This window comes from Thamnophis sirtalis, unplaced genomic scaffold (genome assembly GCF_051295495.1).
Source record: "Thamnophis sirtalis isolate CommonGarterSnake01/CBP01778 unplaced genomic scaffold, rThaSir2_p1.2 scaffold_3, whole genome shotgun sequence".
NCBI lineage: Eukaryota > Metazoa > Chordata > Lepidosauria > Squamata > Natricidae > Thamnophis > Thamnophis sirtalis.
Genome location: NW_028261383.1, coordinates 67,631,899 through 67,659,130, shown reverse-complemented (window position 1 = coordinate 67,659,130; position 27,232 = coordinate 67,631,899). Strand labels below are relative to the sequence as shown.

At 35.4% G+C, this 27,232-nt stretch overlaps 1 protein-coding gene across 1 annotated transcript in view; it reads left to right on the top strand.

Moving 5' to 3' along the window:
* The window catches only part of CACNA1D (calcium voltage-gated channel subunit alpha1 D), a 148,733-nt gene that overhangs the window by 49,314 nt on the left and 72,187 nt on the right, over positions 1-27,232 (top strand). Inside the window, exons 10-27 of the mRNA XM_087708217.1 lie at positions 2,408-2,568; positions 4,836-5,061; positions 5,202-5,409; positions 9,018-9,138; positions 10,796-10,910; positions 11,850-11,919; positions 12,754-12,823; positions 14,439-14,586; positions 15,036-15,165; positions 17,101-17,160; positions 18,042-18,148; positions 19,986-20,073; positions 20,947-21,054; positions 21,225-21,277; positions 21,819-21,965; positions 22,440-22,641; positions 22,986-23,144; positions 26,775-26,885. Of these exons, the coding sequence (XP_087564343.1) occupies positions 2,408-2,568; positions 4,836-5,061; positions 5,202-5,409; positions 9,018-9,138; positions 10,796-10,910; positions 11,850-11,919; positions 12,754-12,823; positions 14,439-14,586; positions 15,036-15,165; positions 17,101-17,160; positions 18,042-18,148; positions 19,986-20,073; positions 20,947-21,054; positions 21,225-21,277; positions 21,819-21,965; positions 22,440-22,641; positions 22,986-23,144; positions 26,775-26,885 (2,284 nt within the window). The remainder of the gene's footprint in view (positions 1-2,407; positions 2,569-4,835; positions 5,062-5,201; positions 5,410-9,017; positions 9,139-10,795; positions 10,911-11,849; positions 11,920-12,753; positions 12,824-14,438; positions 14,587-15,035; positions 15,166-17,100; positions 17,161-18,041; positions 18,149-19,985; positions 20,074-20,946; positions 21,055-21,224; positions 21,278-21,818; positions 21,966-22,439; positions 22,642-22,985; positions 23,145-26,774; positions 26,886-27,232) is intronic.

Genomic DNA, 27,232 nt, shown 5'->3' with positions numbered 1-27,232 from the left:
TACATACATACATACTTACATACATACATACGATATGCACTGACATAGATATAATTCTTTTCTTAAAGCTTTCCAAAATTCTGCATTTATTACTCTGTCCAACTTAAACTTTAAAACTTGATCTTAAAATTCAAACTGTCAATATTACTTTAACTGAGCTTCAAATTTATCCTGATATGAATTTTTTCCTCTCCTTGGATATATTGATAACAGAAGTAGTTAAACTAAGACTAAAACTACACTGATAACCAGATACATTTCTCCTTCAGTTTGAAGCTGGTATTCAAAAGAGCCAATAAAGTTTCTTTATATTTTTGACCATAGCTCCTACAAGTCCCAGCCAATATGCTCAGTGGCCTATGATGATGAAACTTGCAATCCTAAGTAACTGAAGAACACAAACTCATTTACCCCTTTACTGATTTCCAAGAACTATGCTTAATTCAATGTCCTCCATGGTTTTGTTCATGGTCAGAGTATGTCATGTGCTTGATTTTTGTAAACTGTTGCTTTTATTCTGTTGATTTCACTCATGGCCTTAATACGTAATGGGGGTGTTTTTGTTTTGTGACAAGAGATATTCCCACCCAATTTAAAGGAAATATTCTTCCAAAAAAAATGCTCTATGTTTGGATAAAAGGGGACAGTAAATGGAGACATGTTTCATTTTGCATGATGAAACTTGTGCAAAACGTGTGCCCAGCAATCTACACTTCCTTCCATGATTCTTCATTTGCTTTTCCTCTCACCAGATTGCTGAAATTGCAGCTGCCCTTCAAGAGAGTATTAGGCCTCTTGCTTTCCAAATCAGTGATCTTGTGTAGGCTAGCTCCACGTCAAAGAACCAGCAGGGGCTCTGTGAATGCTGTTTGTTGCTGAATCTTGAAAGCCTGCTAGAGAGTCTCTTTGCTCCATCTTCAAGATGGGGCTAATTTGAGTTTCTTTCTCCTGCTACCCTCTTTCTCAGAAATGAATAATCTTTTTTGAAAATCCTAATCCTTCCTCAATTCTTAAAACCAGGCCTTCTTCCCTTTGCACCTGTCACAGATGCTTTCTTTTGAATCTAAGATTCCTAATATTCTATTCCTGCAGTTCCAATTCATCTCTTCTGCTTCTGGGTTCTTAGGGACAAGATTTATTCACAAATGTTTTTTGTCACTGGTATTCTGGTGTCCTGATTCGTATGAACGACTTAATCTCCTTTTAGGTAAATCTAACTATTTAGTGAACTACAGCTGAGCTAGGTCAACAGTCTTGTTTAGCTATCTTGACTAGTTACTCATTTAACTAGGAATATGAATGGGTGTAGCGATTCCTTACTATGGTAATGCATGCTAAAGCCCATATTCACTCTGTCGCCTTTCAGCAAAGTGAATAGAATTGCCTGAACATTAAGTCTACCTTTAGCTGTGTTTATAGAACTCTCATTTTACTTCTACTGTAAATTCCAGAAGTAATTGTAATATTGATATAGGGTATTTTTTTCTGCTTGTTTGAACCATTTTATGTTCTCCAGATCTACAAATATTCACATTAAAAAGTGTGTCTGTACTTTGGAAATGGTTACTCCTAAAATCCCCAATTCAACCTAATTCTACCTAAGTTTTCATGATCACAGTACCAAATTTGCTGACAAATGTGTTGGTGTGCGATAGGTTTACCTCAATAGGGTTGGCATGGGATAAGCATTGGATAGGGTTACTTCTATTTTACCCAATATTTGGGTAATAAATATTGGGTAGAATAGAGGTAAGCTAGGAAGACTTCTGCCAGAGATTTCAACACCTAGGATTTCCCTTTATTTCATCAGCTGCCTGAATGATTATTTTTAAATTCAAGGTTGTATTATTGATTTTACTGTGTTTATTCTATGCCATACTGCATTTGCTATAATTATCACAAATCAGCATGATATTTTTCACTGAAAAATGAAATAAAATGCTAGAAGTAAAGGAAATTTATATGAAGCTTGAAGGTCAACATCGCTGCTGCTATCTAGGTCTCACAGTGTCTGGAGTGACTGTCTTGTAGCTTGAATATATATATAAAGATTTATTTTTTAAAAAATGTTCCTCTTTTCCAAACAACTTTATGGAGATGGCACAATAAAAGAGTGCAAAATCTGCCCTATATGGATTGGTCAACAGTATGCTTTACAAGGGTGTACTGCTTATAGGCACAGAAATCCAACCAAATCCCAATCCTGACTCCTGACCTGTATTAAGAACTTACATATCCTTTTCTGTTACAAACCTTCATTTTTTGTCATCTTAGTTAAGGCTACTGGGCATGAGAGTAGGTGTCATGATAGCATCAAAATAATGGGACTATGTTTAAAAGTCAGAATTCGTTGTCTAATTTTATTCTGTATTTTAATGTTTCGGCATTATAATGCTGTCATTTTTAGCCGACGCTGGCGTCGATGGAACCGCTTTAGCCGAAGACGATGCAGAGCAGCTGTAAAATCTGTTTCTTTTTATTGGTTAGTCATTGTCCTGGTCTTCCTAAACACATTAACTATCTCATCTGAGCATTATAATCAGCCTGACTGGCTAACAGAAATACAAGGTAAAATGAAAATATTTTTCTTGTTTCTTATTATAATCAATGAAAAACACGTTCACTTTTCTTTTTCTATATCTTGCATCTAGTCTATGTTGTTCAGTGTTATGGTAAATACCAGTGAGATGACATGAGCCAATGGGGCACAGTGGGTGAGATGCTGGGATGGGAACTGGGAGACGTGAAAACTATGAGAGCACTAAATACTTAATTATGAGTTGTAAAAAAATATATGATATAAATCTAATAATAAAAGAAAAAATGGCTTTGGAAGACTATCTGAAAGACAGTGAAGAAAATGCACTGTAGCTAGTACATCATGAAGGCTTACTGAATACCAGCAAGAACAAATTGGGCTATGAGAAAGACCAAATAAAGAGTAGAAAAGAGAGGTGGCCAATACATATAAAAACTACCAGAAAAAGCAGATAACTACAAGACCTGGCAATGGCTAAGAGCAGCAAAGTAAAAGAAAGAAAAGAGTCAATTCTGACTGATTAAGATGAAGTTTAAGAACAAATGCATACAAAAGCAGAATTGAGAAGATGCAAATTCTGCCTCTGCAAAGAAGCTGAAGAAACAGTGGCCCATCTAGTTAACTGCTGCAAGAAGATCACAGATCACACAGATTTATTACAAACGACAGCATGACAAGATAGCAAAAATAGTTTATTGGAACACCTGCAAGAAAGAACTAGTGGGATCACAAAATAATCAAAGTAATAGAAAATAAAGAAGCTAAATTCCTCTGGGACTGTAGAATTCAAACAAACAAGTGTGTGTCACATAACATCCAAGATTTAACAACAAGGCAGCTCTACTTGAAACAGCATAATCCTATGACAATTGTTTTTAACAACAACAAACAACAACATGTGCTTATCTCATGTCCATGGGAAGGACTTGATAGGTCAATAAAAATGCCAAATCCAGTGTAAACATCTGGTTGACTATGCAATGAATCAAGATAATAATTGGACAAAAATGCCAAATCCAGTGTAAACATCTGGTTGACTATGCAATGAACCAAGATAATAATTGGACAAAAATGCGAACTCAAGTCTAAACATCTGGTTGACTGAGCAATCAACAACAACAACCATAATAAATAAACATGTGTTGCTAATGTAGCAATGAAGAGATCTGCATCATTTTGTAGTGAGGAACCACAAGCTAGAGATAATAGGAAAGCTTTTTTATTAATAATTTGTATTAAGCCTGCTTTCTCCTTAAAATCATAAGAAATTAGACCATAGCAATTCGGGGGTGGTTTTTTTTTCATCAGCATTATTTTGGAAGCCCTTTTGGGTTAGAGAGAGAAGGGCTCGCAAAAACCTACATATAGATGATAGGTTGTCACCTTCATAGCTCAACTTAGCCAAATTCTACTGAACTTTTATTGTAGATTAATATCATTTTAATCATAGTCTAATGCACAAGTAGATAAACTTTTCTTCCATAAAGTGAAAAAATCCTGCCCTATCTTTGCCTCTATGGCCATGGCAGGCAGACTGCAGGCCAAAGAGTGCAATGGCCATTGGACAGATTTGGTCTGCTAGCAAGGAGACTACTGATATGCTGCTGCTGCTGCCATCCAGGATGCCCCTGCCACAACTATATCTTTTGACTAGGAGCTTTGCTGAGCCTTAGGTCTGGCAGAGAATGGGTGATCCCCTACTCTTCCCATTCTTAATTTGTACAAAAGCAGGCAGTGTGGCAGTCTTGGATCAAAAGCTGTTGTTTGGTGACTAGTGGTCTTGTCTAGTCAAGTAGTCTGGGAGTCGACATTTTTTATGAGTGCCAAAAAGATTTCTTTGGTCTAGTACGATATTTTTTACTGAGTCAGAATCTGTACCAGGGGAAATACATTCTTATATTCATGGGCCAGATTCTTGTTTTACAAGGAGCAGTTCCCGTTAACTTGCAGAGCTCTTCTTTATGAACCATCCTGATCAGTTCTGTCCTTTGGCTCTATTTAGATGGTTGTTGCCCAAGTAGACTGTAACTTTAGGAACTGTACATATTGATGTCAAATCTTTGGTTGCTAAAATCATGTCCATATTGAAAGTTAATATTCAATACTTTGCAAGAAGAAAATGTAACTATACAATATAATGGCCTGAATGCCTGTGCTATTATTTCATGCATTGGTTATTCATCTTAATTTGGGATTTTTGTCTAAAGAGGGAGAAATAGAAAAATTTCATTGCACATATTAGATGTAAGACATGAGACTGAAACTCATTTAATTTCTTGAATATTTCCTCCCTCAGATATTGCAAACAAAGTCCTTCTGGCTTTATTCACCTGCGAAATGTTAATAAAAATGTACAGTCTTGGGCTGCAGTCTTACTTTGTGTCCCTTTTTAATCGTTTTGACTGCTTTGTGGTCTGTGGCGGCATTGTTGAAACCATCCTGGTGGAGCTGCAAATTATGTCCCCTCTCGGAATTTCAGTGTTCCGCTGTGTCCGTCTCCTCCGTATTTTTAAAGTCACCAGGTAAGAGAAACTTATTCTTACTTTTCTTGGTGCTGAGTTTTACTGATCCTTGTATGACCCGCTGCTCTTTTGTAATATTTCATCATGCACTGTTCTTTTACGGTTTTTTTTTCTGTTAACACACACATTTTAATTTGTAGGCACTGGACATCCCTGAGCAACTTGGTAGCATCCTTGTTAAACTCAATGAAGTCCATTGCTTCACTGTTGCTTCTGCTTTTCCTCTTCATCATAATCTTCTCATTGCTTGGAATGCAGCTGTTTGGAGGCAAATTTAATTTTGATGAAACTCAAACAAAACGGAGCACCTTCGATAATTTCCCACAAGCCCTTTTAACTGTATTCCAGGTAACTTTATTCACCCACTATAAAACATTTTTTTAAAAATCTGTGAACAACAACACTGTCTAAGTAATCCTGTCTCCTAAAATAAAAAATAAAAGTCACTTATCACAACGATAGTTCCTTCTGTTTATGTTAAATAGCATTTTGCTCATTAAAAGTCAATCTTTGGTAATTTTTGCATCATTTTGTACCATTTGTTCATATCATGTATTCAATCTCTCTATGCAGCATAGCTTTTATGTTAACATCATTAATATTAAGTTGTCTTTGTTCATCCAAATACAGCTAACAAAACAGTTATTAATTGCAAAATTCTTCCATAATGGTTAATTGCTTTTTACAATTGTTTATGTTGTGCACATTTTACCAATCTGTACCTTGGTAAGTTACTCCTATTTATGATCCAGAACTTGAGCTTAAACATTCTTTTTTTTTCATACGAAACAAGGTTGCTTAATTTCTTTGCTTTGAGTAAAATCTAGGCCTGTCCATTTTTGTCTACAATGTTCCACAAGCGTAAGTCCACTCACTTCTTGTTTTCTCCCCTAAATTCATATATGTACATTAGTATCTTCATTGACATCCTGTTTAGTATTATAGATAAGGGCCTGGTTTGAGGAGTTTCAGACCTTATTTGATTCCAAAATTCATTAGATGACTTCAGGCCAGTAATTCTTAGCCCATTGTGGCCCGTCAGCAGCCAGAAGAGCTGGAAGCAGATTCGGACAGTGAGGAGGTTGGAGAGGAACATGGCCAGTCCTGGAGTCTGGGGAAGGATCTGATGAGGGATCTGTGTCAGAGGCAGAGAGCGGGTCAGAGGCGTATGCCACTTATCAGCTGCCTTCAGAGTCAGACATCAGTGAGGAAGACAAACAGCTAGAGCCTGATCCCATTGTGCGCATGCACAGAGTTGCTAGATGAAGGGAACAGCTAAAGAACAGGGGTCAACTTGGAAGGAAGGCCACAGGTGGACAATAAAAGGCCCCTCCCATAGGAAATAAAAGAGGAGCAAAAGGGAAGGGGAGTTTGCAGGAGACAATTAGTTTGCTTAATCGGTTCGTGACTCTCCAAGACTCCTTGCCAGGTTTTGCAGATATCGGCCTGTCAGCTCCCCAAGCCAGATACGGTCTGTGACTGTAATCCTCCCTTGAAAGACTTTGCTGGATGTGAATGAGCAGAATTCACAGTAATTTAATAAAAGGGGTTTTTGTCGGGGCAAGAAGTTGCTTCATGCTTCATGCTCTTGGGAAGCCTAGAACATAGCCTAACCTACTTCAAAGGATTGTCACTACATAGATAAAATCAGTGGAAACCCCCATGCTTATTACTTCAGCTTCCACAGACAAAGCAAACCATAACAAGAAAAAATGTTATGACTTATTGGAGAAAACAAGTAAAAATTATCATACCGAATCTAAACTGAACATTTGAAAACAATATTTTGTTAATTTTCCTAACCAATCTTGAAGGACCAATGCTTTAGAATTCAAGATCGTGAGCTCTTTTTGTAGCCTTCTTATTACAATAAAAATATTGTATAAAGGTTCCTAATACGCTCAGTTTAATCAGTACATTCACAGTTTTATTTAATGGACTAACTTATGGTGGTGATGGGTGCACTGTTGGGAGACCTGAAAGAACAAGTTAGGAATGGAAGATCTACCTAGATGGTTGCTATGAATTGAAAACAATTTGACAGCACATAACCAAATTTAATGTGCCATTATTTTAATCCAATTTAAAAATTAGCTTTCTTGCCAAGGGCAATTGCTTTGGGACGTAATGATAATGGAGACTCTCATATTTCAGCTCTTCACAATGAAAGGATTAGAAACTTCATCATTATATTTAGCCGGATGTATAATTGTTAGTCTTGTTAGTCTGTTAGTCACTGGAGCAAGATAACTCCAAACTTTAATTTAATTAGATTACTTACTTAAAGAAACCATAGTGTAGTTAAAATCGGCCACAATTCAGGATTCAACTTGACTTTTGCAAATCAGTGCTGCACTATGAAAAGTCATTAAAGGAATGACCAACATTTGAAATGGTCACAGAAACCTAAGGGTAACCGATGCACTGACTTCAAAATGGGTACTATTCTATACAGGACTGCAGTATAGCCTCCTCAGCAATCCTGCTTCAGCATTTATATTAGTTTTCAGTTTCCAGGTCGCCTCCAAAAGCAGATCGTGCAGAGCACATTACATTAATCTAATCAGATGGTGATGAGGGTGTAAATGTTGCCAAAGCATCCTGGTCAAGGTTACATCACAATTGGCATACCAGCCAGAACTATTCAAAGTCTCCCTTTTATAAGTCTGCTTTCTTCCATGCAACACACATAGCATTCCCGCCATCATTTTTACCCCAGTAACTCTATGGGGAGGGTACACTGAGACTGGGACTGACCCAAAAGGATCTTGTAAGCTTATAGTAAATAATGTAGTTGCACATAGGTTTTCATGGTCCTCATTCACTTAATCCATCACACTATGTCTCTTAGCCCAGGTTGGCTTTGAGTGATCATGAGTGATCTTACCCAAAGACAATGATAAAATATTTCAAGATTTCAAAATCTCACAAATAACTTTTTTTAAAAATGAGGAAAGGTAATTTGGGAATTTTTCTTGAGGTTCTGGCTGTAGCCAGGTCCTGTGGAATATCCTGGCTTAATAGCTTTAGTGTTATGGAACAATTATTAGTAAAATAAACCCAACTTCCAGACTTGCTGTAAAAACTGCTGAGATAATTTATGTAGGGAGTTTTAAAGGCTTAAGATTGGTTACGTTGGTTTTCTATTTTAGGTTGGATTTATTTTGGATCAATTTCTATAATTATCTACTTTGCTATTTCAAAATGTAGATTAGGAATTATATGAATTGAAGCTTTCCATGTCTGAAGGGCAGCAGACTTGGAAAAGACTGCATTAAATAAATGTCAGAAATGTTAGGTTGATGTGTCCCATTTGTACAAGCAAGTGAATATATATACATTTCCTTCCAACATCACACATGGTATATTTTGCAATGTTTAATTAAAAACAACACCTAATCAATCTATAAGCAAATAGGACCAAATCCCAGTCTGGATATCAACATAATTTTGTAATATTTCATTGTGGTTTTTAAGATAATCACAAATCCACAAAGAATAAGAAGTCAAAATTAAAGACCAATGGTGGAAAATTAAAATGATCACATGAGAGTTTGCAATACATAGCAAAAATATATATGTAAGAATATTTAGCATCTTGGGGTTACACTGTCTAACTCCAATTTAACATTTATTTCTCCCCATAAACTCAATGGAATGTTCAACTGCTGCTATCAATATTAATCTGAGATAAACCATTTGAAATATTTATCTCTGTTAACAAAGTTATTTTTTCTTGGAGTATTCTAGGGTATTTAATGGTATTCAAGCAAAAGTATGCCTTAGTTTGCAGACGAATGAAATAATGCATTCAGAAATAAAGGGTGTCATCAATCTTATAAAATCATTTAAATGTAATTATATAATAGTTTTGCTGATTTGTTTTCCTCTGATGTGAAAGGAGCTATTAATTTTTAAAAAAATGATATGTACTAATTCAGTAATTCATTTTTTAGATTCTAACAGGTGAAGACTGGAATGCTGTTATGTATGATGGCATTATGGCATATGGAGGCCCATCTTCATCGGGAATGGTAGTCTGTATTTACTTCATCATCCTCTTCATCTGTGGTAACTGTATCCTTTCATTTTAAAAACAGCATCCATCCTCCCAAATCATAGAAGGGACATTGAAAGGGAATGTCTGTCTGTCTGTCTGTCTGTCTGTCTGTCTGTCTGTCTGTCTGTCTGTCTGTCTGTCTGTCTATCTATCTATCTATCTATCTATCTATCTATCTATCTATCTATCTATCTATCTATCTATCTATCATCTATCTATCTTCCGTGTTCTAATTTCAGGTAAATCTCATTAATCCTAACCTCAATTAATATGTGTAGAAGACTGCATTCTTGTCTTCTTATCAGTCATTTATAATTAAGCAGTGGTTAACGTTCTTAAAGGTTTAGAAGAAGGAGCATGGACTTTTTTTTAAAAAAAGGCCCAGTGTGCTAAAATCCAAATGGCTCAACAACACTTTTTCTCTTACAATACACAGTATTGTATTTCTCTTCTTATGAATTGTAGATTTAGGAACAAGAAACATGCTACAGCCTATAGTTCCTGAGCATGCTTAACCTGATTGGGCTCCTTCTACTTTTCACATTTTATAGTCCCCACCCCCCACTTTCAACATGAAAAATGCAAATGAATATTGCTGTTTTGGCTATATAGTGGCCATAACTGAGGCTTAAGTAAGTGCAATATGTTATTGAGAGAGAAACAGAGAAATCTAAAACTCTCCCTCATTGGCCAGTGGACAGAAAGGAAAGGAATCCTTATACTCACATTTTTCTTAATGGAGGAAAAGTCACTCACCACCAGCTGAGATCATCACATATGCTTTGGATTTTGAGTTTATCAGAAATGAGAGAAAAAATCACTGTTTTTTTCCTTTGGTTCCTAAAGTATTGGATGTTCCCCACAGTGTTGCTTTGCACACAGTAATAGTACTCATTTCAGTGGCATGCAACTGAGTGGAAGTGGAAATCAATAGTTCCACCTATACTGGGCTTGCAACAATAGAGGAATAAGTTGTTGATTGTTTCCCTGTAAATCACTCAGTTATTAGAGCGGTTCTCCTTTATTCTTCTGCCAGTGCAGTTAAAACTGTGCGCTTTATATTCTTTTCTAGGTAAAGCCATGTTCTAGTATTATTGCAATTAGTTCACTGAGCCATATGTTGGCAAGCAATCAGATAGATAAGCCTCTGCAGTAAATTACTATCATTTGTTCAAGAAATTAATAAATTTACAACTTAAAATAATGTTAACAGCAGTAATACAAATTAAAACAAATCTATGAAGGTAGAGTAAATAGATTAAGTACAGGAAATGCAAGAAACGGGTATTTGGATGCAGTTGATGACGACATTCAAAGTAGAAGATGAAAAGGTTAAAGAACAAAAGGCACCGTGATTTGGGTATTTTGTGAATTTGAGGGGCTGTTTCCATGTCAGGGAAGAAAAGCTACTGGGGGGGGGGGGAGAGTGCATCAGAACAACAAATTGTCATGAAAATCAACAACTGTTTTATGAATTTTGTAGTTTTATATTCATACTTATATTTAAAAAATAAATAAAAATAAAATGGAAATGTCCTTTTATTCTGGTGTGTGCAAGGAACTTCCAAGTCAAATTGTAAAATAGCTGTCACAATTGGATAGTTACTGTTGAATAACCAACTAAGAGGAGAACTTGCATTGATTGTTTAGTATCCTTAAAATGATTTCAATTAGATATCCTGTTAAATGTCTTTTTGGCTATTGCGGTTGATAACCTGGCAGATGCTGAAAGTCTGAACACAGCTCAGAAAGAAGAAGCTGAAGAAAAGGAGAGAAAAAAGAGTGCCAGGTACAAAGAAAATCACACAAAAATTATGCCCATTTTTGTAGTTTTCTTCATTTTCTCTTTTCACTCTTTTCTTTTCTCTTTTGAAAGAGAAAATTTGGATAAGTATAAGTAGGATAGAAAACTGGTGCAAAGTACACTGTATATCCAAGGAATTTATTATTATATTATTTAGAAAAAATATAGGCATAGAAAATGTCTTGCTCCATTCTTTGAAAGAATTTCTAACAAAATTCATCCATATGTGCAAATCTCCAGGGTTTGAATGGTTGTAAAAAACGAGGCACAAACTACAAATAATGTTGCTGCAATTATGTGTTCAGAGATGATGGACACAGTGAGACTATATCTGCTGAATATAACTCTGCGTTGGTGACAAGAAGGGTGTCCGGCCAGTAATCATCAGATCTATTCAGTTGCCCAGACTCCACCTTCCAAGGGATTATGGGGTCATTAAAAGATGATGATTAATATAAGATACGTTTGCCACTTTGAGTTGTTTATAAAAATAATGAAGGTGGGATATAAATAAAGGAGAAAATGTAATCTTCTATTCATGACAATAAAGTCTGCATTTGCCTTCACTCTCTATATCGTTTGGTGCACCATATTAATGGTGTGATTGTTATCATGAACTGTATACACATAGTAAAATAGGAAGAGGCATTATTTTATATACTATAATAGTTAAGTTATGAGTACATCTCTGAATGTTTTACTGCACACCCATCTAAGAAATAATAATGGTGAAACTATCCTAAATCATGCAGGATTATTTAACATAATGCAAAATAAAACAAGGCTGTAGATAAAATTTCATTCTGTCTCTATTTTGCTTCTGCTGTAAATATTATTTTTCCAGTTTTATTACAATCATTAATTGACGATGATTCTGGATCTTTTATCATTTTCCCCATGGTTTTGTTTTTATGGTCCTTGTAGAAAAGAGAGTTTGGATGCTAAAAAGGGGGACAAACCAGAGGGTGAATCAAAGAAGGCCAAGGATACTAAGGTACATAAGATCTGCTGCTCCTTTATAGGGAAGCTCTTCCGCTCAGGAATACACAGATACCCATCTAATCCTAACAACCTTGTCCTCTGCATTGACTCATGCTTATTGGATCACCTTCAGATAAGTCTAGAGGGTAGAATGGATATATGTCACAGCTGGCCCTGATTTCTTCTTAATGCATATTTCAATGAAGATTTGATTCCCATTTACATCCTGACTTTATAGCAACAAGGCAATAGCAATAGCAATAGCAATAGCAGTAGACTTATATACCGCTTCATAGGCCTTTCAGGCCTCTCTAAGCGGTTTACAGAGAGTCAGCATATTGCCCCCAACAATCTGGGTCCTCATTTTACCCACCTCGGAAGGATGGAAGGCTGAGTCAACCTTGAGCCGGTGAGATTTGAACCGCTGACCTGCTGATCTAGCAGTAGCCTGCAGTGCTGCATTTAACCACTGCGCCACCTTGGCCACAAGGGTCCTTGGTGGTCTCCAAGCTTTCAAGTAATGATCTGCCAGATGTTCACAAGAATATCTTAACAATAATTAAGTGAAAGGGTTTGGTTTGGAAAAAAATTACCAACTGTTTGAGTTAATGATAGAGATATTAGATTATCTATTTCACATAGTATAGATTCTGTGAGACACTCTGGATTAATATTAATTTCATTCATTTACTTATTCAGGCAGAATTCTTGATTAAAAAAATTATAACATTTGGGCATTTCCAAATGAAAGAAACACAGATGCCGAAGTGGCCTGAAATTAGCAAGCTGTACCAGTTTACTCTGCTACTTTCTTCTTTTTGAAATGTTTACTTTTCTGTTACTTGAGGTTATAATCAATGAATATGGAGAAGAACAAGAAGAAGACAAAGATCCGTATCCACCTTGTGATATCCCAGGTACCAGCTCACTTTTACACACTGGCAGAAAGACCTATTGTGTCAAATGTGCCGTAATGCAAAAAAACTCCAATTTCCTTAACACAGTATTTTTTTAAAATTTTTTTGCATCAAATATATAACAGTGCTGAATTATAAGATTGTGTAATTTGAATTGTAAATCTAATGTGTACACCACACCCACATACAAACATATAAATATTATCCTGAGGCTTTGCATTGTCACTCTATGAAATCTAAACAGTGTCCATTAGAATGGTGCAATTATTTCCCTCCTCCATTATGGTCCCATACTATTCTGAAGCTGACTTTTAAAAAAGCCTTTTTGGAGGCTGGAGAAATTAAAAAGGGTCTGAAGATATTCTAGCGCTAGTAATCCTTGGTTTACATAATCTTTATAAGCAATCTAATATCTTCTGCATACCTTTAAATTGGATAAAAAAAATATACAGCCACAAATACCATCGGAGGGTTTCCTGAAATAATTTCTTCTTCCCCATAGCAAGACCCTTCTTCCTGTTGGATTCAGAAACAAAAGCCAATGACTAAAATATATTTCTGGCTTTTTCTAGCCTTAATTATAGAAGAAAAACATAATATAAGGGCTAGAGTTGCAATGGCAACTGCAGAGGATTTACCAATGGTTAGGAGCCATTATATCACCTTTTTACAACTTAATAGTTTTACCAATGAATAGATTTCAAATTGTCATTTAGACCGGCAAGATATTTAAAATACATTACCATTCCTAAACTCCAAAGAGTGCTGATATTAGCATGTTTCAGTGCCTTCCTAACAGCTATTTTAAGGGCAAATATAAAAGTTCCTGATGAGCTAAGATTGTGCCCTTGTGAAAAAGAACCCACTGAATCTATTATCTGGCACTTCTATTTCTTAACCCCATGCTTGGTGAGGTTCCCAATCAGTTCTGATTGATTTCAGGTATAGTTGCTCCTGTCAGACCAATATGATTCAATTTCTCCGAATATAGAAAATTCTCTGAAATTGTTTATACATTGTTTTCATGACTTTGATGATATAGATGGATTTTTTTTAATCTTACTTGAAATTGTTCAATTTCTTTCTTGACCTGTTGAATCCAGGTCAGTTACTTTAATAAAGAATTAAATAATTTTAAACTCGGAACAAGAAAGGTAGCCGAAAAGCACTGCTGTCAGACAGAAGCTATAGAGAAGCTATAGACCTAATTTCACATTTTTTCAGCATGACAGTGTAATTATAGCAGTTAGACTTATATACCGCTTCATAGAGCTTTCAGCCCTCTCTAAGCGGTTTACAGAGTCAGCATATTGCCCCCAACAATCCGGGTCCTCATTTCACCCACCTCGGAAGGATGGAAGGCTGAGTCAACCTTTGAGCCTGTGAGATTTGAACCGCTGAACTGCAGATAACAGTCAGATGAAGTGGCCTGCAGTGCTGCATTTAACCACTGCGCCACTTCGGCTCTTAAATTATACTGTATACTGTTGAGAAGTTCCACACACACACACACACATACATTTAATATATAGATCTTGCTGGCTATTTTAAAAATGGAATTTTCTCAGAATTATGTTTTAATTTACTTTGTAATAAATAAAGTTTCACTATAAAGTAGGTGAAGAGGAAGAAGAGGAAGAGGAAGAAGAACCAGAAGTACCTGCAGGTCCCCGACCCCGAAGAATATCAGAACTTAATATGAAGGAGAAGATGACACCAATTCCTGAAGGCAGCTCCTTCTTTATTTTCAGCACTACAAACCCGTAAATAACCTTTTAAAGCATATCCCTTGAAATATTTTTTCCCCAAATAAAAAGATAACACATAACAACTAAAGTTTCTGCTGATTTATCTAGTACAAAATTGAACATATAATTAAATATTTTTAACGGAATTTTAATGGAATTTGTTTTCAAAGTCCTAGCAGAATTGTAAAACATTTGTGTTTAAAATATGCCAAATGAGGATGCTTTAAATGGAAGTGATGCAAATTGTACTTTAATATTATCCAACATATAATAGCTTTACAATAGAATACATGCAGTGTTCTATTACATTTATAGTTTTGCTGAATTATCAAGACAGTTAATAAAGTAACCAATTTCCACATTAGTGATATTCAGATGAGCATTTTTTGCCTTTCTTTATAATTTAGGAGTAATTAACCTGCCAGTCGTAACATAATATTCCATTTTCTTTTCTTGTTCTTCAGGATTCGAGTGGGTTGTCATAGATTAATCAATCACCATATTTTTACCAACCTCATTCTTGTCTTCATCATGCTCAGCAGTGCTTCCCTTGCAGCTGAAGACCCTATTCGCAGTCATTCTTTTCGAAATAATGTAAGAAAAAATAGATTTTACAAACAATCTGTATGTATGATCTTCTTAAGTTGTGTCTTTCAAAGCGGACTATGAATAACTCAAAAGATGGCATCATCTAGCTCAGGGGTGTCAAATTCAAGGCCTGGGGGCAGGATCAAGCCCGCAGGGGGCTTAGATCAGGCCCATGGCTCCTCCCTGCAAACAGCGAAGGACTAGCCCATAGTGCCAATGAAAATGGAGCTCGGGAGGCTGTGTACGGCCCTCTTGAGCTCCATTTTCGCTGGCAGATGGTTGCAGGAGGCTGTTGCAGCCGAAACGGAGATCAGGAGCCCATTTTTGCTGGCAGAGCACTCGGGCTGCCACAGGTGCCCCCAACATGAGTGACATCGAGCTGGACACACTCACCCTGATCCCCTAAGGTCAAACACAACCTTGATGTGGCCCTCAATGAAATCGAGTTTGACACCCCTGGTCTAGCTGAACTTAGTTGATCCTGTAGGTTGTGCAGGGTAGCCCTGGTTATTGTTTTCAAGCTGTTGAAATTTCCAGAAATGTAGGTTAACATTATTTAATTTAATATTCCTTCAGTCTCCCACAGTAAGATGGCACAAATATAATCCAATATATAGCCTGTCTATAATTTGTGAATTAGCTATGCCTCTTGGTATGTGTGTTTGTGTGTGTGTGTTTTAAATTACATTTGGATTTACTGACACTTTGTATTTCAAGATTCTGAAGAATGAACCCAACCAAACCAGCAATTCTGAGACTTTTAGCTTTCTCAAAGAACTGCTTTATTGAGTACATCATTTTGTCACAGCTAAAAAACAAAGCCAGCTCTGGCAATTTCCTGCACTTTCAATATACGTAATTAAAGAATAGATAGCTCCCTCCCTCCTTGTCACAGATCGCATTGTCCAATTAGGTGTTTTAGCTCTCCTTGATAACCTCTTCCAATCTCTGGCTAGAACCTGTTGGGGCGACCTTGTTCCCACAAGATAGTAAGTTGTTGATGTCTGGTCAGACATTCCAAGCTCCCCCCCCTCCAAAGTGTGTCAAGCTGAGAAATGGAGAAAATAGCAACAGGCCCAATCCATTTCGAAGTTGACAGTGTATTGTTTCAATGATTGTTTCTACCTAAAGGCAGAGGCAAGAAATTTACATGGCTAAAGCTTACTTTTCTATATTTATAGAATAAGCAATTATGAATATTGAAAATACAGTCAACCTTATTAGTTCTTGGACTATTATATGTACTAGGCTAGGACTTTAAAAAATATCATGACAAACTACATCTCCCCAAAAATAGCATGGATTTGAATTCAACTCAAGGGAGGTTTTATTACCTTAAGTAGTAACTTAAGATACTTATTTCTCTAGTTTCTTAAAATCATTTAATAATTGTTTGGCAATGTCACTTTTTATATAGTTATCCTCTTTCACTTTAAGCATGCCCAGAAATGATAAGATCTGTCCAGTGTCATGATTTCAGAAACACTTTCTTTAAAAAAAAAGTCACCATAGCAGCACTAGAGGTGCATACCAAGGAGAAGGGAAAGGATCCTCAGTGTAATCAACATTGAAAAAATTAAAATAATTCCATCCATGTGAAATTATATAATTTTTATTACAAGTAATCATGAAGATATCTAGTTGTATAAATTTTTAGCCGAGGAGGTAAAACTAGTTTTCCTCATGATTCTGTGTGTGTGTGAATGTGGCTGATCTTTTTTTTTAAAAGCTGCATAGCCTTGATTTTGAATGGCTTTTGGAAGTTGGACACTAACTTAGACACCATAAAGAAATCTCAGGCATATAGTAGGCTTGAAAGTTGAAAAACTCCCATAAGAAGACTATTTCTAGAATGTATATATAAATATATATCCAAAATTGTAAATTCTAACATGAACGCTTGTAAATCAATGTCTCACTGTGACCTCTTACGCTTTGCAGATACTTGGTTATTTTGACTATGCTTTCACAGCCATCTTTACTGTGGAAATCCTTTTAAAGGTATTTAAATTGTTCATTGATCCTTGTTAATTCAAACACAACTTTAGCAATAAAGTCTGTTACTTTTTGTTTACCTTCCATATACTTATGCAGATAGGATATCTTTTATTAATGTTTTAATATACTTTTCAAACCTTTGGGTACAAAGGTTCCTTTTTATCATTACATCAATTTGGCAGTTTATTTTAACCATTTTGTTATTAAAATCTGTCAGAAGAAGGAAAACATAACTCTCTGTGATGGAGAGGAGGAACATGTTATTTTTCATTACTTTTTGTGAAATAGATTTACATAGAGCTAAAAGAGTATATCACTATGTTCTTGCAAAGCACTGTTATGCTTTTGAAGAACATATATCACTATGTTTTTGCAAAGTATATCAGTGTTTTTTCCATATTTTAAGTACAGAAGTATACAACCTTTTTGCAGCCAAAAGATACAGTATCTCTACAAAAAAAGTGGATAGGACCAAAAGAAAAAAAATAGTTATGATGTGATTATTCATGATACATTTTCAGTTTTCTCTTCTATTAAGAGTATAACTTTTTCTGGGGTGAAATACAAGTTGTGTAACTGTGTTCTAAGAAACCCTTCTATGTATAAATCTAAAACTAAAATGTTTAGCAGGTGCATTATGTAAGCATGAAAGCTGTTGATAGTGAATATCTGATTGTTTTTGACATGTTGGTATTTAATTTTATTTAGTAATTGAGTGAAGTTTGAAAATGATGCGGTGTAGTATTAGATCAAGATTTCTAGTCTTAACAGAGAGAGACCCCTTTTCTTTGCATTCTGAATGATATAGAAATCAACATACATCCTGTGTAGATATCTTGTAAAGAACCTATAAATGATTCAAACTGTAGCTATTATGTTTTCAGCTGACCGTGTTTGGAGCCTTCCTTCATAAAGGGTCTTTCTGCAGAAATTATTTTAACTTGCTAGACTTGTTGGTAGTGGGTGTTTCCCTTGTGTCATTTGGCATTCAGTAAGTATTGCTCTTTTTGTTTTTTGCTGTATTCATTTATGACTTGAATATAAACAGTACTATTTCTCCATCGTACTGTACGGAAATGGTCATATCTTGTGGGCTTAGCATCCTGTATCAACCTTGATAGCTAATAGATTATATTCCTTTTCTCTGTATTTTAAGAAAAAGAAGTCATAAGTATTTTGCAATATCTAGAATTCTATTTCAATAACTTACAAATTATAACAATCTAGATGAGTCCAGATTTTTTGACAAATGTTTTAGCCTACCTTTCTATAATCAAACCTACACCTGCATGTATTCATCACTTTCATTAAGTCCTGTTAGTTATATGATTCCCTATTCTTAGTGTCACAAGCAGACAACATATTTTTCTTTCATATCATTCATTAATTTATATTCTTTACTCTTTCCCCATTTGATATTTCAAATTACAATATTGTGCTTGGTGCGGGCCTATAGATGGGCCTATAGATACTAGATCCTAATTTCTACCACCCAGAATGGGTTTCATTAAGCCAGACTTTCAAAAATATTTTTAATAAGACAAAGAATATCACAGTATTCCTTCATAATGGTAAGGATAGAACTGATCAGTAGGGACAGATTTTGACTGGGATAATACTAGGACACCCAATTCTTCATTCTAATGCAAATATATTTGTGGTATTTTGAGAGTAAGGATGGGATTAACTAAGCTTTTGTGTATTTTGTATCATCATACCATGTTAACATGTGATGCTTAGGCTGGTTAAACCATTGTTATATAGGTTTTCCATTTTGATCACATTTATTCAATTGTACTGGATATTGTGGAACTCCTTTGAGAGACAGATAATAGGGATGATTACAACTGTAAAAGAACAGACCAAAAGTAGACCCCCAACTTATAACAGTTTGTTTAGTGATCATTCAAAACACTTATGACTGTTTTTCACACTTGCAACACTGTGGCCACTTGATCAAAATTTAGATTCTTGGCAACTGGTTAATGTTTATGATGCTTGCCATGTCCTGGGGTCATGTAAGTACCTTTTATGACCTTCTGACAAGCAAAATCAGTGAGGAAGCCTGATTCACTTAACAACTATATTATTAACAACTGCAATGATTTACTTAACAACTGTGGCAAGAAAGGTAATAACATTGGGCAAATTTCATTTAACAACTGTTTCCCTTAGCAACAAAAATTTTGTGCACAGTTGTTGTTAAGTCAAGGACTACTTGTATTGTTGTGATTTTTATTATTACTGTAAGTCATCTATAATACGTAGTCTAAGAAATAAAAATGCAAATATTTTTATTATTGTCTATACATATTACCTAAATAAATATGACAATAGCAAAAATTGAGGATTTTTTTTGTTTTGTTTTTTTAAGTTTGGTGGGGGGAAATGTGTATCTATTAAAAACCTGGATAGATTTTGATTTTATTGCGATTTGTAGGCCGCCCTTTTCCCTGAGGGGACTCAGGGCGGCTCACATAAAATCGGGGAAAGGGAAATACAGACAATAACAAAGACACATATAATAAAAAACAGTAACCAATTGTGTGTAGAACCAATTGTGTGCTGCCATATACCTTATTTTATTCATTTTACTTAGGAATTAAGCATTAAGAAATGGCTTACTAAGATGTTATCCATTCCAAAAGATTCTTTTGTATCAATTAGATGTAGAACAAAAAAAAACCCATCAGTATTTTTTCCTGGAAACAAAATAAATTGTAGAATTAATGGGCTATATGCATGAGTATTACTTAACTTTATCACATTAATTGAATAGCATTAAGTCATGTCAAGCTAATGTATTATTTGTTTTACTTTTCATCTAGATCAAGTGCTATATCAGTTGTGAAGATTCTGAGAGTTTTAAGAGTCTTAAGACCATTAAGGGCTATTAACAGAGCAAAAGGACTTAAGGTTTCTATCTGAATTTTCTTTGAAAAGCACATAGTGTCTTTATAAATAAAACTATAGTAATAGTCTAATATGTCAATTGCCTCAACCTAGATTACCTTAAGAATGCCTGGGGAACCTTTAGATCAAATAAATCCAGAGTTCCATCTGCATCATTTTGAGCTTCATATTTCTCAATTGGTTTTAATGATGCCTTTCTCTGTTTCCAAATATTTTTAACCAATAGGCTTTTTGTCGTATATTCCTGTATTTTCTCTTTCATCTAGATTTCTTCGTAACTCTCATTTCTGAATTCCACTAGTGGTTTGGTTGTACATCTCATCCTATTTCTTGAACTTTAATCCTTGATCATAGCTTATCTAAAGTAGATGTTAATTTTGACTCTACGTAGAAACAAAATCCTTTTTTTCATATCTTCTAGCAATGAAAGTTTGAGATCCTAATTACGTTCCTTGGGAATAAGCCTTGTTCAGCTCAAGTTCAATAGTGTTTGCTTTAGACATATTTAATATTGCATTATTAGTTTTCTTTATATGATGTTTATGACTGTTTAATAGTGAGAATGAATTTGTGGAATGTAAAGTGTCTTTTTCTATTGTGTCCCTATTCTGAGTATAGAAATAGTAAGGTATAATTTAAAATATCAAATGAAACCTTTTATTGATATATTAAAAATCAGGTGCTACTTGTAGTGATTTCATACCAAGTGAAAATTGAACTGATTTTCTTTCTTTCTTTCTTTCTTTCTTTCTTTCTTTCTTTCTTTCTTTCTTTCTTTCTTTCTTTCTTTCTTTCCTTCCTTCCTTCCTTCCCTCCCTCCTTCCTTCCTTCCCTCCCTCCTTCCTTCCTTCCTCCCCCCCCTCTCTTTCTCTACAGCATGTTGTTCAATGTGTCTTTGTTGCCATTCGAACTATCGGTAATATCATGATCGTTACAACTCTACTCCAGTTCATGTTTGCATGTATTGGTGTCCAGCTTTTTAAGGTAAGAACAAGGATGGGAAATCTGGAGCATAGTAAAGCCAAATGATACATTAAAATTGGTCTTGTAAATTATTCCTTGTGAGGCTTGTTGAACTTCTGTGGAGATACTTGAACATTTTTGAAATCGGAACGGTGCTCTAGATTCTATCGCTATGCTTTTTTTATGCACAGGGAAAATTCTATCGATGCACAGATGAAGCAAAGCAAAATCCTGTGGACTGCCGGTAAGAATATTTTCCTATCTGCATTTTTTAGATAGCAAAAAAAAAAAAAAAAAAAAAAAAAAAAAAAAAAAAAAGCTTTTGGGTCTCCAAATGTTGCTGTGAAGCAATATATTTCCTAAGGTTCAGACTTTTGATGGAATATAAATCTTCAAGTATCTAGTAGACCCTAAAGGTGACTGAATGTCTTCAATGGAACTACATCTATGTGGAGGGAAGCATGCAGTGCGGTATCCCATGGTTCTGTCTTGGGTCCAGTATTCTTCAATATCCTGCTGCTGTCTGAGATTTCTTGTTCTCTTGCAGACCTTTCATTACCCAAACTCGGTAATTTCATCAGTGCTAGTCATATAAACACAATAGAAATGCCACCAAAGGTGGACATATTTCAGTGAGCTATAAGATTCACCATTATTAATTAGGGTTACTGAAACATGCAAAGGATTGTTATATGTGCACTTTAAGTAACATAGAAAGAAATTTTAAAATAATTGTTCAGTTACCCTAGTAACTATCTGCTTTTCCCCCCAACTCATTTCAATAGGGGAATATTTATTGTTTATAAAGATGGAGATATGGACAGTCCAATGGTGAGAGAGAGACAATGGCAGAACAGCGATTTCAACTTTGATAATGTCCTTACTGCTATGATGGCTCTTTTTACTGTTTCTACTTTTGAGGGCTGGCCTGCGTAAGTGTATCATTTACAAAAGAGTTTATTTTGTATTGTTTTGACTAACCTTTTCAGAGGTGATCGATTTCTTTCCAGGAAGGCTATAACTGGGATTCTTAGAAATACTATTGCCTTGATGTAATGAACATATACCACTTTATAGGTACAATATGTTACAGAGCTATACTATTAATGGAGCAGGGAATATGAACATCTTCTATATTTTAAACAGACTGTAAATAAATATGATGAAAATATCTTCTAGTCCATCACATTTCCATTGTTGATGCTACCACCAAGATAACAGCTCACCTTGCAAATAATACTGAATATGCTTTGAATCATACTTTAGTGGCAGGCATCTTGTCCTCTTGTTCCATGACTGGAAAAGGATCTTCCTTCCAAAATATACTTTTGAATATTGAAATCAGAATTAGAAATTGCTGTTTTCGTGATGTTAGAATCCATTGTTCATTTGTCTTTAATATGCAGGCTTCTTTATAAAGCTATAGATTCAAATGGAGAGAACGTAGGACCGGTCTACAATTACAGAGTGGAAATCTCTATTTTTTTCATCATCTACATCATTATTATTGCTTTCTTCATGATGAACATATTCGTTGGCTTTGTCATTGTCACATTCCAAGAACAGGGAGAACAAGAATACAAAAACTGTGAACTTGACAAAAATCAGGTAATGAAACAGCACCTATTTAAACATTATAATCAAATATTTAATGATTTTCAGAATTCTAATGTTTCCTTCCTTGCCATTACTAAGCAAATTTTGAGCTACAGATCCAAGAGCCAGTTTTAAGCATTGAATTTATCAATTACATTGGGAATACAATCTAGTTCCACTATATGTTTTGAATAGCTCTTTCCTTCTAGCTCTGCCTATGGAATGTAACTATTGATATAATGGAACTATTCACGAATGGATTTGTTTCTGAAATAAAAACTTGAATCACAGACAGATAAGGTTCTAGACAAGATTGCAATTCCTGTTTATGATGTTGATATTTCTACTATTTTCAGCGTCAGTGTGTAGAATATGCTTTGAAAGCCCGGCCGCTGCGTCGATACATTCCCAAAAATCCTTACCAGTACAAATTCTGGTATATGGTGAATTCTACAGTCTTTGAATATATCATGTTTGTCCTCATCATGCTCAACACCCTTTGCTTGGCTATGCAGGTAGGATTAAAACAAGGTGCCACTTTACCTAAGGACATTGAGTATGGTCATTTTATTTTACAATTAGTTTGTTTCTCTCACTTTATTTAGAATCATCCTCTATATTAGTTTAGAATTATTTAGAGTTATCCTGCATGTGATTAGCATTTCCTACAGATTTAGAAATACTGCAAGGTGGCACAGAGAAATGTTTCAGAAAGTACTCTTGTATGCAACAGTGGATTTCATCTGTAGTTTTGGAATTATTATTTTTTTTTACTAAAATCTTAAGAAAATTACTTTTAATTTTAGTTTTATTATTTACAAGAGCTGTGGTGGCACAGTGGTTAGAATACAGTTCAAACATTAAAAGCACAATGCCTGCTCTCTGGTATATGGAATGAAGAGTGGTGTATACCATTTGCTTGTATCAGCTTCAACTTGTTTCACAGCAAATTGGAAAAAGGGAGAGGCAACAATACTTTTGGCCACATTTATAATTGCCATCAAATTCTCCAGGCCTCCCTATAATTGTTCAGAAAGTCTGTTTCATAAGGGATTATTTATTAAATAAATAAATAAAATACTTCCAAAAAAACTTTCTTGCTTTCATTCTTTAGAATTCAGAATTGGATATTTAATTGAAATGAGAAACCTTTTGCACAAGAACAATGGAAGCAAAATTACAAACCTGAGTAATGAGGACTTTCTAAATTTGCCTATGTAACAGCAGTTGCATATATTTAATCCTTGTATATGAAGCAGGCATTTAATACAATACAATACAATACAATAAATACAATACAATACAACAATGCAACACAACACAACACAATAAATACAATACAATACAATAATGCAATACAACACAATACAATACCAGAGTTGGAAGGGACCCTGGAGGTCTTCTAGTCCAACCCCCTGCCTAGGCAGGAAACCCTATACCGTTTCATACAAAGGACTATCCAACATCTTCTTAAAGACTTCCAGTGTTGGGGCATTCACAACTTCTGGAGGCAAGCTGTTCCACTGATTAATTGTTCTAACTGTCAGGAAATTTCTCCTCAGTTCCAAGTTGCTTCTCTCCTTGATTAATTTCCACCCATTGCTTCTTGTTCTACACTCAGGTGCTTTGGAGAATGGTTTGACTCCCTCTTCTTTGTGGCAACCCCTGAGATATTGGAACACTGCTATCATGTCTCCCCTAGTCCTTCTTTTCATTAAACTAGACATACCCAGTTCCTGCAACCATTCTTGATATGTTTTAGTCTCTTTAGTTCTTGATATGTTTTAGTTCTGTGCTTCTTCCCTTCAACTATTCCTTGAACAAATGCTTAATCTTTACACAGTCTGGGTTCATAATTCACACTAAGCTATCATATTGGCTTTAGGGTTAGAATGTCTGTGAACCTATCAATCAGTGAACAAGGGGAATGACCACTGAAATGAATATTACAATGTCATAACCCCAAACCTGTACTTTTTCATACTGGTAATCCTTGATTTACAATATTTCATTTAGTGATTGCTCAATGTTACAACAGCACTGAAAAGGTGACTTATGACCAATTTTCACACTTATGACCATTGCAGCATCCCCACGGTCACATGATCAAAATTCAGACACTTGGCAACTGACTCATGACAGAAACAGTGTTCTAGGATCACATGATCCCCTTTTGCAACCTCCTGACAAGCATGGAAGCCACATTTATTTAACAATTATGTTCCTAATTTAACAATTTCAGTGATTCACTTAACAACTGTGGCAAGAAAGGTCATAAAGCGGGGCAAAACTCACCGAGTAACTGTCTCACTTAGCAACAGAAATGTTGGGCCCAATTGTGATGTAAGTGAAAGGCTACCTGTACTTCAGTAGTGGGTTACAACTGGTACGCTCTGGTACAGGCATACCGGTGCCTGCCAGGAGCACCAGGTACCATTCTGGTATGGTGCTCCAGAGGGCCCGCCCGCCCGTGCTCTTTACTGGTATTTGAAGTTTTCTGGGCTTCCGTGTACGCGCATGGAGCATATGGCGCCTGCGTGACGCTCCACAGAGCAGCTGGAGCGTCACGGAGGTGTTGCGGAGTGTCGTGGGCGGTAAGTACCCATGCGCACGCTGCACACGTTCATTTGCTGGGCGCCCAGCCCCATTGCAACAAACCGGTTGCACTGGGATCCGGAACCCACCAGTGCTGTACTTGTCTGCAATCTTACTGCAGAATGAAAAGGTAGTGCTTATATTGTGATGTCATAGTGCACCCTTTAGTAATTTTGTCTCATCTTGGCTTGCTACAGGCATTAATGAACCCAGCCACTGTGGTTTGTAAGCCATTGCTTATGGATTGGAGTTACAGATGGATCAAGCCACTCTGGCTTATTCCACAAGCCAAAATAATAAAAAAAAAATGAATCCAGCCAGTTGACAGCTTCCAGTTTAACACTGATCAAAGCTAGTCAGTTGCTTTTTACTGATTTTACCTGAATTTACATGCTTTACTGGGCATTGTGTTTTCTTTTGACAAGTAACATGATTTGATTAAAAGAAATCCTGACTTGATGTTAAGCTAGCTTTTGAGAATTGCTTAAAAATCTTACTTAAGAGTAAACTTAATTGCATTATCATATTTAATATCATTGATATCATTGATTTTGATATTGGATTTAGAAAAAAGGGTATTTTTAGATAAAGGGAAGGTTGACAATAAACGTTGAGAACAATTATTTCCTAATATTGGGAGAAATAATATCTTGTTATAGGGAACAAAATTTACTTTGATGTCAGTATATTATTTCACAGTAAATTTAGAAAGAGACAACAAATAAATGCTATTTGTAGCTAGGCAATAAGAGACTGCCATGTTTGTTTATTTATTTATATTTAATTTCATTTTTATTATCTCTATATATAAAAGAGTGTGTGTGCGCGCGCGTGTGCACGTGTATGTTCCACCATAACTCTGGAACGCCTCAAGCAATTTCAACCAAATTTGGTATACAGATGACTTACCCTCTGGAAAAAAATACTGTTGGGGTAAGACACCCCTAGCACCCTCACCTAGGGGTGAGTGTTCTGTTAAGATACAGCCTGTTGTGCCTTAAAATGACTTCTACTGTACTGCTGTAAAATGGCTACTGTACAGTGCAGTGGAGTTGCCATGGTAATGGCTTCACAGTACTTCACAAAGGGGATCACTCTAGTATGGGGAAAAATCCAATATTAGAAATTATGTTTGGTCTGGACATTTCCCCCCCTATAAATAAATATCCAGGCAACGCTGAGTTATCAGCTAGTTTTTTATAAATAACTCAAAGTGGCAAACATAGCTAATACACTTTCCTCCTCCTATTTTCCCCACAATAACAACCCTGTGAGGTGGATTGGGCTGAGAGAGAATGACCGGTCCAAAGCCACACAGCTAGCTTTTGTGCCTAAGGAGGGACCAGAACACACCATTTCCTGGGTTTTAGTCTTTATGCTGCACCTTCCAAACTTTTCCTTGTGAAGTATTAACAACATAGGATTTCATATTAATCTTTTTTAGTACAAGATTTGCATTAGAGTGTTAGAGATGTATTGTTTTGTTTATTTTGATTGCCTGTAAAAATATTTAGTTATATTAATAATTTTCTCATTTGTTTTATTCATAGCACTATGGACAGTCTAAACTTTTTAATGATGCAATGGATATTTTGAATATGGTGTTTACTGCAGTGTTTACTGTTGAAATGGTTCTGAAACTCATTGCATTTAAACCGAAGGTAAGAGATTAAGTAGGATTTAATTAGCACTTCTTTTTTAGTTGCTTGTTTTAATTTGCAAGTATCTATGTTTAAATTAGCACACATAGGTAGGTAAATGTAAGTTTTTCATGGTTAATTATGAGAAATACAGTATCTTCACCAGAAATCTTAAATCTGATAACAGTGTTTATGCAACTGCAGGAAATAAAATGTAGAAACATTTTTTTTAAAAAAAATATTGCTGGTAATATATAAATAAGGAACATATTAATGTTATAAATCCACTATTTTTTTCTGATAGTTCTAAACATACATTACACTCCCAAACATATTGATGGCATGTTTAACCATTATAGTACTATAAC